This window comes from Scyliorhinus canicula, chromosome 10 (assembly GCF_902713615.1).
Source record: "Scyliorhinus canicula chromosome 10, sScyCan1.1, whole genome shotgun sequence".
NCBI lineage: Eukaryota > Metazoa > Chordata > Chondrichthyes > Carcharhiniformes > Scyliorhinidae > Scyliorhinus > Scyliorhinus canicula.
Window position 1 is genome coordinate 177,421,719 of NC_052155.1, and position 16,992 is coordinate 177,438,710.

Below are 16,992 nucleotides of genomic sequence, written 5' to 3' on the forward strand. Positions count from 1 at the left end.
GAAACCTGCTTCCCAACAATCAACTATACAGTCTGTACAGATTTCCCGCCTTTTCACCCCCCCCCCCCCCCCCCCCCCCCCACCCACCCACATGTGACGAGCAGTTCCTCAAACACGGTCACAACCCCCTCCCCCACCTTTCCTAAAATCCCCTGCTGAGCCCCTTAACTCATACTTTATCTTCTCCAACCGCAGGAAGTCGTGCAGGTCACCCAACCAAACCGCTACCCCCCGGTGGCGATAACACATCAGTCATGTGCAGAAACCAGAAGAGCAACGCGATGTTACAGGAACCTCGAATCATGTTTTTTTTTCATTTTTAATGATTACATCGGGCTCGATTTTCACCACCACCAATGTGAATGGCCCAAGCTGGGAAATTTCTTGACTCGACAGACCTGCCTTGGTTTAAAAGGCCCCGTTAGAACCAGATTTTGCTTCTCGGAGTTGGTGGCAGGATAGAGTTGGACCTGTTCACCCTGGGAGCAGGCCTAACAGGCCTCTGGGGGGTTGGGCGAGTGCCAAGGCGGGCTGGTTAGAAATCCTGCCTTGGTTTTCTGGATCTATGTTGGGTTGTTTTCGGGGCTATTACGCCCGCTGATGCTCACTGCTCATAGGCCCCCTTGTGTCACCTCCATAGCCATTCACCCAGTATCCACCAGGGGGCAAACCTTGGGAGCCATTTGAAGTAGCAGAAAGGAAACTTTGAACAATCTAATACAGCGCTTACACTTGATAGTGGGGGATGGGGGGGGGGGGGGGGGGGGGGGGAGAGCAACTCCCATTCGTGAAACCCATACCAAGGTTTTAAATCTCCTCAAGTGGTTAATCTCTTATTTTAAAAAAACATTAAAGGCAACCAATTCTTTAATAGCCTCTTATAATAATAATCTTTATTAGTGTCATAAGTTAAACTGTCACTCACCCTGTTTGCTCTGAACTCAGCAGAGATGACTTTAACTTTTGAAATTCAGCCAAGAATTCATGATAAAATTACGATAACCCTTGGTGCAATGTTAACAAAATCCTCTTTTAAACTACATCAGATGGCCTGTAAATCAAAGGCAGCTTTTTATGACCAGAAAATATCTGGGTGTTTTTTTCATATTGTCAGATCAATATCAATATTATAGCTGTGCTAGAACAGCTTAGCTTGGGTCACGTCTAAATCTAGAATACATGCCTTCAGTACCACAGCCAGAATGTTTTCAGGGTTCATAGCTTTTGTTGTATAAAGTGCCTTCAGCTGTTTCTTGATATCACATGGAGCGAAATGAATTAGCTGCAGATTGGCATCTGTGCTGGGAACCGCGGGAGGAAGCCGAGATGGGCAGCACAGTGGTCAGCACTGCTGCCTCACGGCGTCAGGGACACAGGTTCAATTCCAGCCTTGGGCGACTGTCTGGGTGGAGTTTGCACGTTCTCCCCGGGTCCGCGTGGGTTTCCTCCGCGTGCTCCGGTTTCCTCCCGCAGCCCAAAGATGTGCAGGTGAGGTGAGGTTATGGGGTGACAGGCTTAGGTGGGGGGGGTGCTCTTTCAGAGGGTTGGTGCAGACGCAATGGGCCGAGTGGCCTCCTTCTGCACTGGCTTTGCTTCCCATTCCCTTCTAACACAGCATGGGAAATGTCCTGGTGCAATATAACTGGAAGTTGGAATTCTTGTTACAGAAATTGCACTCTTTTTCCCTTTCAAGATCAGCCACCTAAAATTAGAGACACTACAAGATGACTTGGCATTTTGTACAATTCTACACTTGCGTGCGCAGACCACAGCGTGTTCTCCCGTATCTGTGTCTTTGCCTCTCGCTAACACACACTTTCTGTGCTAGATTATTTGTTATTGCCTTTTGTGGCTTGACAACAATCCGAGGGAAGAAAGTTAGAACAAAGACGTGAGCGATTCTGGTGGGGGTCACAAAAGGTGACGGATAAAGGGACAAGTTAATTCTGAGTCTGGGAAGTTTCTCCATGTTGCCAGGCTCAGCAATATAATGCAGTCTGTGTATCTGTCACCCATAAGCTGGTACAGCTTCTGCCACGCAGGCAATCAGTGTGTAGCTGAATGAGCTTTCCATGCCAACACAGACTGTACCCCTGCCATGTCCCGGGTAATGAGCTCTATGCAGCGTGGATTTACGAAGCTGAATAAATGCATCAGAATATTGGCCTTTCATGGGAGTTTTGTGTAAATACAGCACTTCAAGTGCCTGCATTTTGATTTTTGACTTCTTTAATTTTCGATTTATTTATTTTTCTTCTTCCTGCAGTTGAGCACGATAAAAGCTTTGCTCTCTACCAACCGCATCAGCAGGAGTATAAATTTAACCTGTCCCGGATTCCGGAAGGAGAGGCTGTCACTGCTGCAGAGTTCCGTATTTTTAAGGAATGGGTGAGAGGGCGTTTCGAGAATGAAACGTTTGAGATCAGCATCTACCAGGTGCTCCATGAGCACATGAACAGGTGAGTGTGGGCTTTGAGAATAAAGTGCTTCCCCTCCCCCAGTTGAGACCAATGGGCTGATGAACCATCAAGTGCAGATTTGCAGGGATAGAGCTGGCCTCCCGCAGTCTAAACGTGTTCTGGTGAGGTGGGTTGGCCATGCTAAAAGTGCCCCTTCAAGATGTGTAGGACAAGTGGGGATAAGGCGGGGTGAGTGGGCCGAGGGTGCTGATTCGGAGGGTTGATGCAGACTCGATGGGCTGAATGGCCTCCTTCTGCACAGTATTGATGCAGCATGTTGGACTTCTACTGTGCTCTGTGGCAGTGTGATCGAAAAATGTACTTTAAAAAATAATTCCAGCCTGCAGGTTTGGCTTTTCAACCTAATCCCTGACAGGATATTTCTGACACTCCCTCCCAAGTGTTTGTTTTACGTGACCATGCTAATTGTTTCCTTGCCCAATGGATTCCAGGTAAGTACACACTATTCAAATGTATCCATTCCCTCTGGAGTTGCTTGTCATATACCGTTCCATTCGGAGCAATGACGGGCGTTGTCAGAGTATAAACTCTTAAAACGTGGTGCTGCCCGAGGCCGAGATTTAGAGCAGACATTCCGAAAGCAAACAGGATCTTTCAGGAATACACCCCAGTGGCCTAAAATGGCTGTGCCTGACTAAAATAAGTGATCATTGCGGCTGGCAGTCGTGTGTTCTGCCAGAAAAAGCAACTTTGAATTGGCCATGGAATTAAGCTTGCATAATTTTTTACAAAGGGGCATGTTTTAAAGGCTGATTACACCCCTTCAGGTAACAACTTTGTTTACACCCCCCTCCCTCCTCTCTCTCTCTCTCTGTCGCTCTTTCTTCGCCCACCACTACCACCAACACCGCCAGATTTTGTGTAACAACTAGTCCGAGGGGATAATTTTCGAGAGACAGGGTTATGATTTGTGAACAGGTGTGGTGTGGCTCGCTGTAATTGAGAGCAGCTTTTATTTGCTCGGATGCAAGCCTGGGGAATGCTGTGCCAGACCAGACTTATGCTCTGGTAAAATTGTAATGGTTGCTGTATCCTGACGGAGGGGTGCAGGCCTGAATCAGTAGTGGGAATTATTGGAATTTGTAATATTACAAAAATCAGCTTTCGTCCTTATTCAGGTAGGGGCGGCGTGCGCAAAGGTCATTAACACCGCGTGAGTTGTGAAGTTGACTGCGTGAGTTGTGAAGCACAACTCCGAGGGAATTTCCTGCGGTGGCCACCACCGGATGCGTGAAGCAAAAGCAGAAACATCTGTGGGTGGACGATGTCTGAAAAAAGGAAGAGTGGTTAAAATATTACTTGGGGCCCCTTTTATAATCGAGTAATACTGAAGGATCTCATCAAGGCAGTGACCTGTTCCTCCCCTTCCCACACTTGGAAGATCTGCTACGATTTAGATCATAGATCGTAGAATTTACAGTGCAGAAGGAGGCCATTCGGCCCATCGAGTCTGCACCTGCTCCTGGAAAGAGCCCCAAGGTTAACACCTCCACCCTATCCCCATAACCCAGTAACCCCACCCAACACTAAGGGCAATTTTGGACACTAAGGGGCAATTTATCACGGCCAATCCACCTAACCTGCACATCTTTGGACTGTGGGAGGAAACCGGAGCACCCGGAGGAAACCCACGCACACACGGGGAGGATGTGCAGACTCCGCACAGACAGTGACCCAAGCCGGAATCGAACCTGGAACCCTGGAGCTGTGAAACGATTGTGCTATCCACAATGCTACCATGCTGCCTTTCCCTCCTTTATTTTTCACCTCCCGTAACTAAAATTTCTCGTATCTAAAATAAGGGTTCAAACAAATTTTTTAAAGTGCTATTTTACAGGCTTAATTGCATTAAAAAAAAAACACCTAAATTATTTTAAATTGTTTCTGAACTGAAGACCGGAATCTTGCTCGATGGTCCGAGCTCGGACGTGGTGCATTTGTTCGGTTGTGTGACTTGTGGAAACCGAGATCGGTGGACATGTGATTTCCTTATTCAATGATTTCTTTGTTAAAACGCTGCAGCAATTTAAAAATAAAACAAGTGGATTGTGTGGTTTGTCGCCTGCAAATTATCCGATCTTCCCTTTTAACTGGGCGAAATGCTTTGTGAATAGATGAAACACCTACAATTTTTGAAAGAATAATCTTTATTAGTGTCACAAGTAGACTTGCATTAAAACTGCAATGAAGTTACTGTGAAAAAAACCCTCGTCGCCACACTCCGCCGCCTGTTCGGGTATGCAGAAGGAGAATTCAGAATGTCCAAATTACCTGACAAGCACGTCTTTCGGGACTTGTGGGAGGAAACCGCAGCACCCGGAGGAAACCCACGCAGACACGGGGTAAACGTGCAGACTCCGCACAGACAGTGACCCAAGCTGGGAATCGAATCCGGGTCCCTGGTGCTGTGCAGCAACAGTGCTAACCACTGTGCCTTTGAGTGAGAGGACAGTTGAGATGGTGTGGGGGGGGGGGGTGAGAGAGGGGTGAGGGGACAGAGTTGAAATGATGGGGGGGGGGGGGGGGGAAGTTTTGTGGAACCATAGAATTCCTACAGTGGAAAAGGAGGCCGTTTGGCCCAGCAAGTCTGTAGCGACCCTCTGAAAGAGCACCCTATCTAGACCCACTCCCCCACCCTTTCCCCGTAACCCCACCGAACCGGCACATCCGTGGCCACAAAGGGACAGTTTATCACGGCCAATCCACCTAACCTGCACATCAGCCAAGATGGAAAATCCTGAGAGAGTGCATTTCTGGGAGATTCTCATGTGGTTCTTTTGGAAGGAGGCAATGGCCCCTCTGCTGCCTCTTCATTCAGAGCTGTGCATGGCAAGGCAATAAGAATGACTGAAAATGGAAATGTTTTCGATACATTCCGCTTTGTGGCCAGTTTGCTTCGATGCGACAAGGTTGTGGGACCTTGCTCAGTGTGTGAAGCTGCTCATGTGTAAAGCCTCAACCATGGTTTTAAAACAAACTAGCCACTCCTTCTAAATGCCATCAATAAATTCCAAATCTGATCCGAGCAGCAAATCTCCGCTCCGTTTTCTGTTTCAGTCCCCTGTACGTTCAATACTATTAAGAGCTTGTAGATGTTGGACCACACTGAAGTCGCCATTTGGTGAATTAACAGTGGCGGCGATTTTCTGGTCCCGCTTGAATTACAGCCGCACTCAAAATTTTCTGGTTAATGCCCAGGGCAATACACTGGCAGGACCTGGAAAATATCCCACCCAGTGTGTGTTTGTCTGGACTAAAACTGGCGAATGGTTGAGGTGAGCAGCAGGGCGCTGACTTTCAAATTGGTTTTTTTTTTGTTGAAAAATCTGCAGGTGACTGAATTCCAAATCTAACCTTAACCGTTGCTGATAAACCGTAAGTAACGGTGGGATGATCAGGATTTGATTTGCTGTGATTCCCGAGCAATCCGCCTATTTCTTTTTTAACGGGGGAGGGGGTGGGGTGTCTGAACCAGTGAACCGACTGCGTGCACAATTTGTGAGGTCCTCTGGGTGGAAGGCTTCAGAGATTTTCCGACCGGTCATTATAACCGATTGAAGCGCGGTTTACAATACAGTTCACTGCATAACCAATCTGTAGCTAGGGTTGCTGCTGGGCAGACTATTAGCACATGTATATAATAGGCGTGGATATAAGACATCCACTCTGAGGATATTTTCAAAGGTTATGAATAATCTAATTTCACGCTTAGTTAGAGAGAAACAAATAAGACATCTTGCAGGTTGCCAAACACACACAATGGGTGGCATTGTGTCAGCATTAAATCATGTGTTCCTTTTCCCTTTCACAAGCAAAACTCAACTCTCCCTCGGATGAAGTGCCAGAACACGAGGGTCTCTACTAGGAAATTGCTATGGGGAAGGGGGTTGTACAAAAGAAACAGCCATGATTTACCCTGTTGGAGTCTATGAAGTCCAAAAGCCACAGTATTTAATCGCTGTACAGCTTGTTAAAGGTTGTGCTCGATAGGTGCATTTCATTTAATCCATCATTAGTGAGGAGATAAACTCCAGTGAAAAGGTCTTTTTTTGAGAAGGCAATCCTGAGAAATTATTTGATTTTAGACTTTGCCGTGAGGGGCAGCACGGTGACGCAGTGGTTAGCACTGTTACCTCACGGAGCTGAGGATCCGGGTTCGATCCCGGCCCCGGGTCACTGTCCGTGTGGAGTTTGCACATTCTCCCCATGTCTGCGTGGGTCTCGCCCCCACAACCCAGGGGTAGGTGGATTGGCCACACTAATTTGCCCCTTAATTTAAAACAATAAATAAATTTAGCGTACCCAATTATATTTTTCCAAATTAAGGGGCAATTTAGCGTGGCAATCTACCTGTCGCGCACATCTTTGGATTCAGTGCCGCAGGCAGCAGTGCTAACCACATTGCTGTCCCTTTTGCTCCTTAATTGGGGAAAGAAGAAAGAATTGGGTCCTAAATGTAAAAAAAAAAAAATCTTTAGCGTGGGTGCAAAAGGGCTGGGGAATCCAAAGGTTTGAAGTGAACAGACTGCTGCGAATGGGGAGGCTTCAAAGTAGCCTACACTGAAAACCAAATGAAAGGGTGGAGATGTTGCATCACGTACACCTGACCAGTCTGCAAAACACCTGGTTAATTACAGGTTTTGAAAGCCGGTCTGCAGGCCTTGGGAAATATGGCAGACCAGATCAGCCTTTCATGTCATCACGCAAACGTGTTTGTATCCTCTGATTCGGTTAGTGCTTCCGGGCACAGACAGGTCAAAGACTGCACTGTCTGCGCAAAAAGCTTTTTTTTTACAAAGAATCTCCAGTGAATCAGGGCAGAAGCAGTCCATTTGGCCAGTTATGTGCATGCTAGCTCCTTGCCAGATTAAGGGGCAATTTAGCGTGGCCAATCCACCTAACTTGCACACCGTTGGGTTATGGGGGTGAAACCCACGCAATCGCAGGGAGAATGTGCAAAAGAAATGTATTTTAACCGTTTGTCCTCCATGCAGTTCTTTGATGGCGCGCTATCATTGACTTCCCAAGCAGCAAATGTTGTATCTGCCGAGTCGAAGTGGCAGAGCTCTTGCTAATTATTTGAAAATGCTTGTTAATCGTAGCACTCTGATATTCCAGCTTGATGCTGGGTTGCTGTCATAATCTAATTAATCTTTTACTAATTCCAATACTTAACCTCCCCTCCCCCTTCCCCCATGTTCTTGATGGGATAAATGACCTACCACTGTGGGTAGAGTGGGCAAGTTTATAAGCCGTTGTTCTATTAAAGTATACACACCAGGAAGATTCCAGGTTCAGTTTCTCTTCTGTTCCAAGCCTGCTGATCTCACCGGAGGCTGCAGTGGAATGCATCGCTGTTACCGCGATGCACAAATAGGCCACAATTGGCGGACGGTGGGGCTGTTGGGAGATTCTCGAGCCAAGCCAACAGTGGAGGCCAACGGCAATGATTACCATTACTCCATCTTTGGTGGCCGTGCCTTCAGCTGCTTGGGCCTTTAATCTCCTGATTTCAGTCCCTGACCCTGCCCACCTCACTACCTCCTTTTAAGACATTCCTTCAAACCTAACCGCTTGTATCTTACGTGGCTGTGTCGAACCTTGTTTGATGATCCTGGAAAGTGCCTCTGTTTGTTTTATGCTGTGTCAGTGGCGCTCTATAAATCCAAGTCGTTTGTGGTGGAGACTGAAGGCTATAATAATCTCACGGGGTTTACCTGAGCATTATAGAGCAAAATAGCACATTGAGCCACATTAGTGGGTGCGGTAACCACAAGCTTGGTATTAAGGTGAGATTGGAAGGAGGGAAGCAAAAGAGAGAGGAGAGGTGGGAGGGAATTCTAAAGCTTAGGACCCAGGCCCCTGGCTTTGGTCTTCTCTGCATTGAATTGGAGGAAATATCTGCCAACTGGATGCCTGGCGATGAGCAGTTCAATAGTTGAGAGGTGATAGTGAGCTAAAGCTGTGTGTTGTCAGTGTATATACTGATGTGCTTTCAGATGATCTTGCCAAGGGGCAGCATATGGATGAGAAATGGGAAGGCCCCAAGGATAGATCATCGGGAGATTCCAGAGAACACTGTGCAGGAGCCAGTACTCTCCAGGGCAAGTTCTCCGTGCATACATAGATATTAGTTGGGGCAGGTTTTTGGTCAGACTAATGCCCAAAGACTGAATACATAAATAGCACTGTTTTGGAAATTATCAATGGACTTTGGTGTCCATCTGCGCAGATCCTTCAGAATGACGAGGCAAGTTGATGAGCTGGTTTGAAATAAGCACATGGGCTATTTGGATTGACAAATCGGGGAGCAGAATATAAAAGAAAAGAGGTCATGCTGGAACTTTCTAAATCCATGATTGTGGCTGAGCTGGAGTGTGGTGGGTAATCCTGGACACCACACTTGAGGAAAGCTCTCCAAAGGAGGTTCACCAGGATGTTGCCAAGGATGGCAAACGTCTGTTATTGGAGAATAGAGTGGATGGAGAAAAACTGTTCCCTCTGGCGTGTGGGTCAATGCCATAGGATCTATATATGATTTTTGAAGGGAGTTGGATGTACTTGAGCATGAGGAACTTACAGGATTAATGACAAAAGAAACTGGATTTGCGATCAAGCACAACTGCTCCTTAGACCCAGCAGAGGCGCGAGGGGCTGAATGGCAGCCTCCTGTGCTATGCTAGAGTCCAGGGATACAGTACTTCAACATACCTCTTCCACTGAATAACCAAAGCTTCCAATCCAGTTGTTATCCACTCTCGAGTCTTACCATTTCAAGTGCAAATTGTCGGTATTTTTTTGTCAAATGCTATTTGGAGATCAATGCAGGTGACACAGTGGTTAGCACTGCTGCTTCACAATGCCAGGGACCTGGGTTCAATTCCGGCCTTGGGTGACTGTCCAAGGGGGAGTTTGCACGTTCTCCCCACGTCTACGTGGATTTCCTCCGGTTCTCTTCATTTCCCCCCCCCCACCACCACCACCACCACACACAGTCCAAAGATGTGCAGGTTAGGTGGAGTGGCCATGATGAATTGCCCCTTAATGACCAAAGGTTAGGTGGGGTTACGGGTGTAAGGTGGATGGGGTGCTCCTTCAGAGGATCGATGCAGAATTGATGGGCCGAATGGCCTCTTCCTGCTCTGCAGGATTCTATGATTCTACCAAAACGTGCCACACCTGGTACCAACTCTCCACGGTATTTTTTCTTTAATTTGTCGAGGCATTCAATAGGGGCGCAGAAAAGATTTGGGAGAATGATTCCGGGGCTGAGGAACTTCAGTGATGGGGAATATGTTAATGAAATTGGGGTTGACTTCTCTGAGGAGATAATGAAGGGGAGATTTGATCGAGACGTTTAAAACGACGAGTAAATGAGGAGAAACTGTTTGTTGGCTGAAGGATCAAGGGGGGGGGGGGGGGGGGGGGGGGGGACTTGAAGAAAATATTTTTGTGCCGCAAATGGTTGGGATCTGGAGGGTGCTACCTGGGAGAATGGCGGTGGCAGATTCAATCGTGGCTTTAAAAAGAAAAATAATTTGCAGGGATTGAAGGAAAAGGCAGGGACCTAAGTGAGCTGCAAAGAGTTAGCACGGTGCCTAATGACCTCTTTTCTATGTTGTAACCGTTCACAGCGCCTCAACGTCAGTGTGGCAGAGAGCTTTGTTAGATTATTACCGTACAGGTAAACCTCTCCCAAACCTGGATAATCAGGGACGGTGTTGTCCAGATTTAGACTCCGGGTACTACTCGGGGGTTTCCCTAAGCGAACGGGTGCAAAATGAGAGCCTAAGAGTGCTGCACTCCACTGACCCAAGGCATCTCCGTCATCAGTAACTGTTGCACAAAGTGGAGGCTGCAGCTTTGTGTTGAAGACAGCGTTGTTGTGCTTTCACCTTTAACCATGCCCACATGTCACAAGAATGTGACCCAAAGCCAGCATATCTAGGAATAACTCTGGATTGCTGGCATCCCTACCTGAAACACCTCAGCAGGGTATCATTGAAGATCCAGAGCAGAAATGGCCTGATAAACTGGTTGCTGTGCAAAAAAAACATGAGAATAATAACAGGACTCCTAAACCCAGCAAACACTGAATGGCTATAAACATTTCACTCAAATATACAACCTACTAAACATCAGGCTGCATAATACAACATTAATCTCCCGGAGCAAATCCAGGGGGTGCCACAACTCCCACAGTTGGAAAGATATTTGGGGGGGGGGGGGGGGGGGGGGGGGAGATGCCGTTCTGTGGAAGTGTGGGGCAGCAATTACCTTCATGGAACAGAACGGGGGCATGGACGAGGACAGGCTGTTCCCCCTCCACCTCCTTCCACAGTCTCCCTGATGAAAGACGGTCTGTCTGGCTCGGAACTGATGCATCATCTCTGGTGTAGCCTCGGCTGTTTACGATTGGGTGGTGAGGTGTGTGGTATATGACCGCACCTTGGGGGACTTCAATAAAAGAGCCCTCTGTCGCCGTGGTGCAGTTGAGGACACTGCACCTTTTCGTGAAGAACGGCTGCTCAATTCTACCCGGATTTTCCAGGCTCTGCAATGCCAATCCTGAGGCTACTGAATGACTAAAGCCCGGAAGGTGCCAATATTAAGACCATTGCCACTTTTGACGTTCTTGCCTTATTTGTCTACTTTATGGTTTGTATTTTTCCAATCTTTGTCATACCAACAACAATTTTTTTTTTTTTTACATGTAAGAAAACGAATGAAGTCACATAAGGAGATGTTGGGACAGATAACCAGAAGCTTGGTCAAAGAGAGGGTTGTGTCTTAGAGGAAAAAAGGTGTAAGGAGGTTATTCCAGAGCTTTGGAGGAGGAAGGAGACAGGCAACTGAATCTTTGGTTACGGATTGAGTGTGGAGCGATTAAACACAACCTTTTAGGGAAGATAGGAATTAAAAATTCAACCATTAGAAAACAACAGTGGCAAATTCCTTTCCATTCTCCAAAGGTAACCAAGCAGGATCTCATCATAGAATCCCTACCGTACCGAAGGAGGCCTTTCAGCCCGTCGAGTCTGCCCTGGCCCTTGGAAATAGCACCCGACTTGAGCTCACACCTCCACCCTATCCCTGTAACCCTACCTAACCTTTCAGACACTAAGGGGCAATTTAGCGTGGCCAATTTACCCAACTTGCACATCTTTGTGGCGCGAGGGTTGGAAACCAGAGCAGCCGGAGGAAACCCACACAGACACGGAGAGAAAGTGCCAACTCCATACAGTCACCCGATGCCGTAATTGAACCCTGGCTATGTGACGCAGCAGTGCTAACCACTGTGCCACATTGACAGCACTGATTACAGCTATTTTTTAACAGCTTCCATATTAGCTTGAGATGTTCCTGGATTCTTTGCAGCTTGTTCATTGCTCCTTTTGTGGGGCTACATTGAATCCACACTGACTACACGTTTCAGTCATCTGTTCTGGATGTCCGTGGCTCTCCAGTGAGAAAGTTCTGGAATCTAGCTTAGCATTCTGTGTGGCATTTCCTGTTGTTGTCCCACAGCCTCCGTGTGCCCTTCCGTATCCAATCTAGTACCCTATTCACTTGAACAGAATTTGTTTTCTTTATTCATTCATGAGATGCTGGCTGGGCCAGCCTTCATTGCCCCTCCCTACTTGCCCTTGAACTGAGTGGTTTGCTCGGCCATTTCAGAGAGGATTTCTGAGTCGACCACATTGCTGTGGTTCTTTAGTCACATGTAGGCCAGACGGGGTAAGGACGGCAGATATCCGTCTCTCGCAGACATCGGTGAACCAGATGGGCTTTTACGACAATCGTCAAATGGTTTCGTGGTCACCGTCTGACTTTTAATTCCAGCTCTTTTATGAATTCAAATAGCATCTGTCACGGTGAGTATTCAGAGCATTGGGTCTCTCGATTAGTAGTCAAATGAAAACACTTTCGCGCCACTGCCTCCCTCATATTCTGCGGGGATTTTCCGACCCACCTGAGGCGTATTTCCCAGCGGCGGAGGCAGTCTGCCCTTGGCCACCAATGGGATCTTTCAGTCCTGCTGATGTCTGCGGGGTTTCGCGTTCCGCGCATCCTCTGCTGCCAGTGGCCATCGGCGTGACCGGGAAATCCTGCCAGGGGAAGGGTCAGAAAATTCTGGCCATTTGGTTTTTTTTTTAGAAACTGTTATCACCTGAAAGTCTACATAGCGACGTCCCCCAATCAGCCCCCTTGTTTTTGAGAGATCATGGCAGTAAATATGTCAGAAGCAGGTAACATCTGATTTAATTGCAATCTGATGGAGCTATGGTGACTTTCCCACATTGCCCCCCCCCCCACCAGCACCACACACACACACACACACACACACACACACACACACATTGAAGTTGGACTCCATCGTAGAATCATTGCTCAGAGCTAAAACCCGGAAATTGTTTTTCTTGAAGCTCGTTCTGACATCCCGAATCTGAAACAAAAGAAAGACTTGTATTTGCATAATACCTTTCATGACCGCAGGATGTCCCAAAGTGTTTGACAGCCAATGAAATACTTTTGAAATGTAATCGTGGTTGCAGTGCAGGAAATATGGCTGCCAATCTGCAAGCAGGCAGGGCAGCAGGGTAGCATGGTGGTTAGCATAAATGCTTCACAGCTCCAGGGTCCCAGGTTCGATTCCCGGCTGGGTCACTGTCTGTGTGGAGTCTGCACGTCCTCCCCCTGTGTGCGTGGGTTTCCTCTGGGTGCTCCGGTTTCCTCCCACAGTCCAAAGATGTGCGGGTTAGGTGGATTGGCCATGCTAAATTGCCCGTAGTGTAAAGTAAGGTTATGGGGGGGGTTGTTGGGTTACGGGTATAGGGTAGATACGTGGGTTTGAGTAGGGTGATCATGGCTCGGCACAACATTGAGGGCCGAAGGGCCTGTTCTGTGCTGTACTGTTCTATGTTCTATGTTCTAATCTCCGCACAGCAAGATCCCACCTAAAGATAATGACCAGATAAATTGTGTTTATGATGTCTATTCGGAATAGTTCTCCCTGCGAGTGGGCCTCAGGAGGGCAGCACGGTGGCGGAAGTGGGCTCGCCCTGCTGCCTCACACTGCCGAGGTCCCAGGTTCGATCCCGGCTCTGGGTCACTGTCCGTGTGGAGTTTGCACATTCTCCCTGTGTTTGCGTGGGTTTCACCCCCACAACTCAAAGATGTCGGGTTAGGTGGATTGGCCACGCTAAATTGCCCCTTAATTGGAAAAAAAATAATTGGGTACTCTAAATTAATTTTTTTGAAAAAAAGAGAGTGGGCCTCAGTTAACAATTCTCAACCGGAAAGCAGCACCTCCAACAGTGCCAAACTCCCCCCTGCACCGCGTTGGAATGCCAGCTTCAATCTTTATTGCCACTTCCCGGGATGAGCCCTGAACCCACCACCGTCTGATTCTGAGGCAAAAGGGTTACCAACTGAGCCCGTGTCACTCACTTTCAGGGTCAGGGAAATGTATTAATATTCACAAAGATTTTCACCCTGCCTCCATGGAGATTTGACTGAGCCCAATCAGAGTATTGTACAACTGGATAATTAACGCTGGTATTTTCATGTGTATCCCATATTTGTGCCTACAATGCCCTCACCGTGAATCTTTGCCCCGAGGATAGGGAGCTGGTACGGTTTTGTGCCAACTGCTTGATCCAGCTGCACCCAGTTTGCTTTGATTCCTTCCTGCAGTCAGTAATTCTTCAGAGCAACTGCAGCCTCCTAAATGATCAAAATTCCACCCTCCCTCCCTTCTCTGTCTTTGAAAGCAGATGATAAAGTCAGGTGTTGCAGTAATGCCAAACAGCTGCGAGGCCTTCTGCTTGCTTTCCAAAGTTTTTTAAAAATATATAAATTTAAAGCACCCAATTCTTTCTTTCCAATTAAGGGGCAATTTAACGTGGCCAATCCACCTACCCTGCACATCTTTGGGTTGTGGGGCTGAGTCCCACGCAGACACTGGGAGTGTGTGCAACCTCCACACGGACATGACCCCGGGGCCTCAGTGCCGTGAGGCAGCAGTGCTAACCATGCCCTTGTGCTTTCCAAAGTTAACACCTACTCCTATCTTCCTGCGATTCAGAAATGCAGGTACTTTATTTTCTCCGTGATTCGAGCAGGTGGCCTCCGGGTCCCACTCAGATCCCCAATCTAAATTCCCTTTTATTCATTGGCTGGATGTGGGTGTCGGTCACGTATTGACCAGACTGGAACGAGATGTCCTTCCCTTAGGAACAAATTTTTTTTGTTGCACCAAATCTGGTGGTTACTTAGTCACGGTTGAAGTTTCTCGATCCTTTACGAACTGAACTTTTATCCCTCAACTGGCTTAGTGGGTTTTGAGCTCAAACTCTGATCAATCGTTCCAGTTTCTGGATCCCTTCGGTGCCATAGCACTCTGCTGCCATTTCAGGGATTGGGTACAAGACCTAAGGCTTGTGTTTTTCTGAGCATGTCTCCAACTGGATGGCGACTAGTTTGTGGACGGCAAGGTCATTGCACAAGAGTGAATGGAAATTCTGCTTGGGAAAAATTCCTGTACTTTTTAGGGCAAAGCACCTGTCCTTTTCTGGTTTCTACATGGGTGGGGAACTGATTGTTTTCCCAGTATTAAAACGGGAAAATTGGTTTTATTGAAATTCATTCAGTTGACTTTGTGACATAGGCAAGACATTTTGTCAGCATCTTCCGTTCAGTAATTGTGAGTGAAGGTCATGATGCAATTTATTTTTGGTAATCTGGTTTTTCGTTTCTATCTGAAAAGAATTTGGAGTTTTGTTTTAGAAATCTGACTGTAATTAAGTGTGAGAACCTTCAGGGCTTCTCTGGAGTGTTCTGAGACTCAAACACTCACTACCTTATTTTTTTTCCTCCCCTCCGTCAGCGACACAGATTTGTTCCTGTTGGATACCCGGGTGGTTTGGGCCTCGGAAGAAGGCTGGCAGGTTTTTGACATCACTGCTACAAGCAATCTATGGGTGATGAGCCCACACCACAACCTTGGACTCCAGCTGCATGTGCAGACCTTGGATGGTGGGTAGACCATAAGCCTTTATGTTGCTTGCAAAGTGAGGGCGACCTTCCTTGTGTCGACAACTGCATTGCTTTTCAGTTTAGGCCTATCAGTAATAATAATCTTTATTAGTGTTACGAGTAGGCTTAAATTAACACTGCAATTAAGTTACTGTTAAAATCCCCTAGTGTCCATACTCTGGCGCCTGTTCGGGTACACTGAGGGAGATCAGAATGTCCAATTCCCCTAACAAGCACGTCTTTCGGGACTTGTGGGAGGAAACCGGAGCTCCTGGAGGAAGCCCACGTGGACATGGGGAGAACATGCAGGCTCTGCACAGACAGTGACCCAAGCCGGGAATGGAACCCGGGCCCCTGGCGCTGTGAAGCAGCCGTGCCAACCACTGTGGTACCGTGCCGCCCAGTATTTAACAGTTGCGGAAAGAAATATTCAGTGAAGGTGTGTAAGTTATTATGAGTGATTACCCTTTCCTGTTAGTAATACCCTGTTCATAGCTGAATCTGTAAGTGAAAATGAAGCTGACCATGTGCTGGAATAAACTCTGGTCTGGGCAGCTTCTTGCAGTGAGAAATAGCGTTCACGTTTTTTTTGAGACCAACGTGACTCCTTTTCGGTACTCTAGAAGTATTTGGTTCCAAAAGCTGCCGAGTTTTTCCAATACCTGTTTCCTGTTTTGTTTTTTTCCCCGAAGTTAAATTTAGTTAAATTTTATTTAAATTCAGTTAAATTTTATTCACCCGTGCCCCAGTCTAATAATTCCTATTTATGGAGTGCATGTTTCTAATGAATTGATTTCCCATTGGATTATTGTCGGGAGGATTTTGGCTGTGGCAGGATTATTTAGTGAACCGTAAAACGTGTCGAATTCTGCGTACATCCAGGAAATTGGCAGAGTGCACGTCCCTTTATGAATAGTAGCGACTTGTCTTCCAATGCTCCTTTATATGTTCGCACAGATTTTCTTTTTCCATCCCATCTATATTTACAGTGCTGCAGACGTAATCTTTTCTCTTGACAGTACACTGTCTGTTTTTCTAACGTGCGCGAGTCTGTTAATTTTAGTTGGCTGTGAGCTTTGACAGGTTTTTATTTATACTGAAGCCAGCTTGAGCATTTTTCTGACTCGGGTGCAGGGAGTGTTCATTTCTGGATCCTCCAGTTCCTTTCTGTGGATTATAACTTTGCACCCTGCGAGTTTAATCAGAATCAATTAAGTGATCCAGAGAAGGAAAACGAAGGGCTCGAGGTAGTTACTTCCTACCTGGTCTGGATCAGCCAGCCCAGAATAGGGAAGGGACTAAAATGGGAAAGGAGTCGGCCATTATCTTTCATTACTAAATCAGCGCAAACACTAATAAGGTAACGGAGGTGATCCTCCACCCCCCCCCCCGCCCCCGAGGCCTCAAATGATCTGCACCCCGACAAATAACATGGCGCTGATCAAGAATTGACATTGGACTCTGAGCTGTGTGT

The 16,992-nt window shown here is 47.1% G+C and overlaps 1 protein-coding gene across 1 annotated transcript in view; it reads left to right on the top strand.

Annotated features, from left to right (window-relative positions):
- The window catches only part of bmp6 (bone morphogenetic protein 6), a 146,046-nt gene that overhangs the window by 49,865 nt on the left and 79,189 nt on the right, over positions 1 to 16,992 (top strand). Inside the window, exons 2-3 of the mRNA XM_038810218.1 lie at positions 2,267 to 2,459; positions 15,370 to 15,518. Of these exons, the coding sequence (XP_038666146.1) occupies positions 2,267 to 2,459; positions 15,370 to 15,518 (342 nt within the window). The remainder of the gene's footprint in view (positions 1 to 2,266; positions 2,460 to 15,369; positions 15,519 to 16,992) is intronic.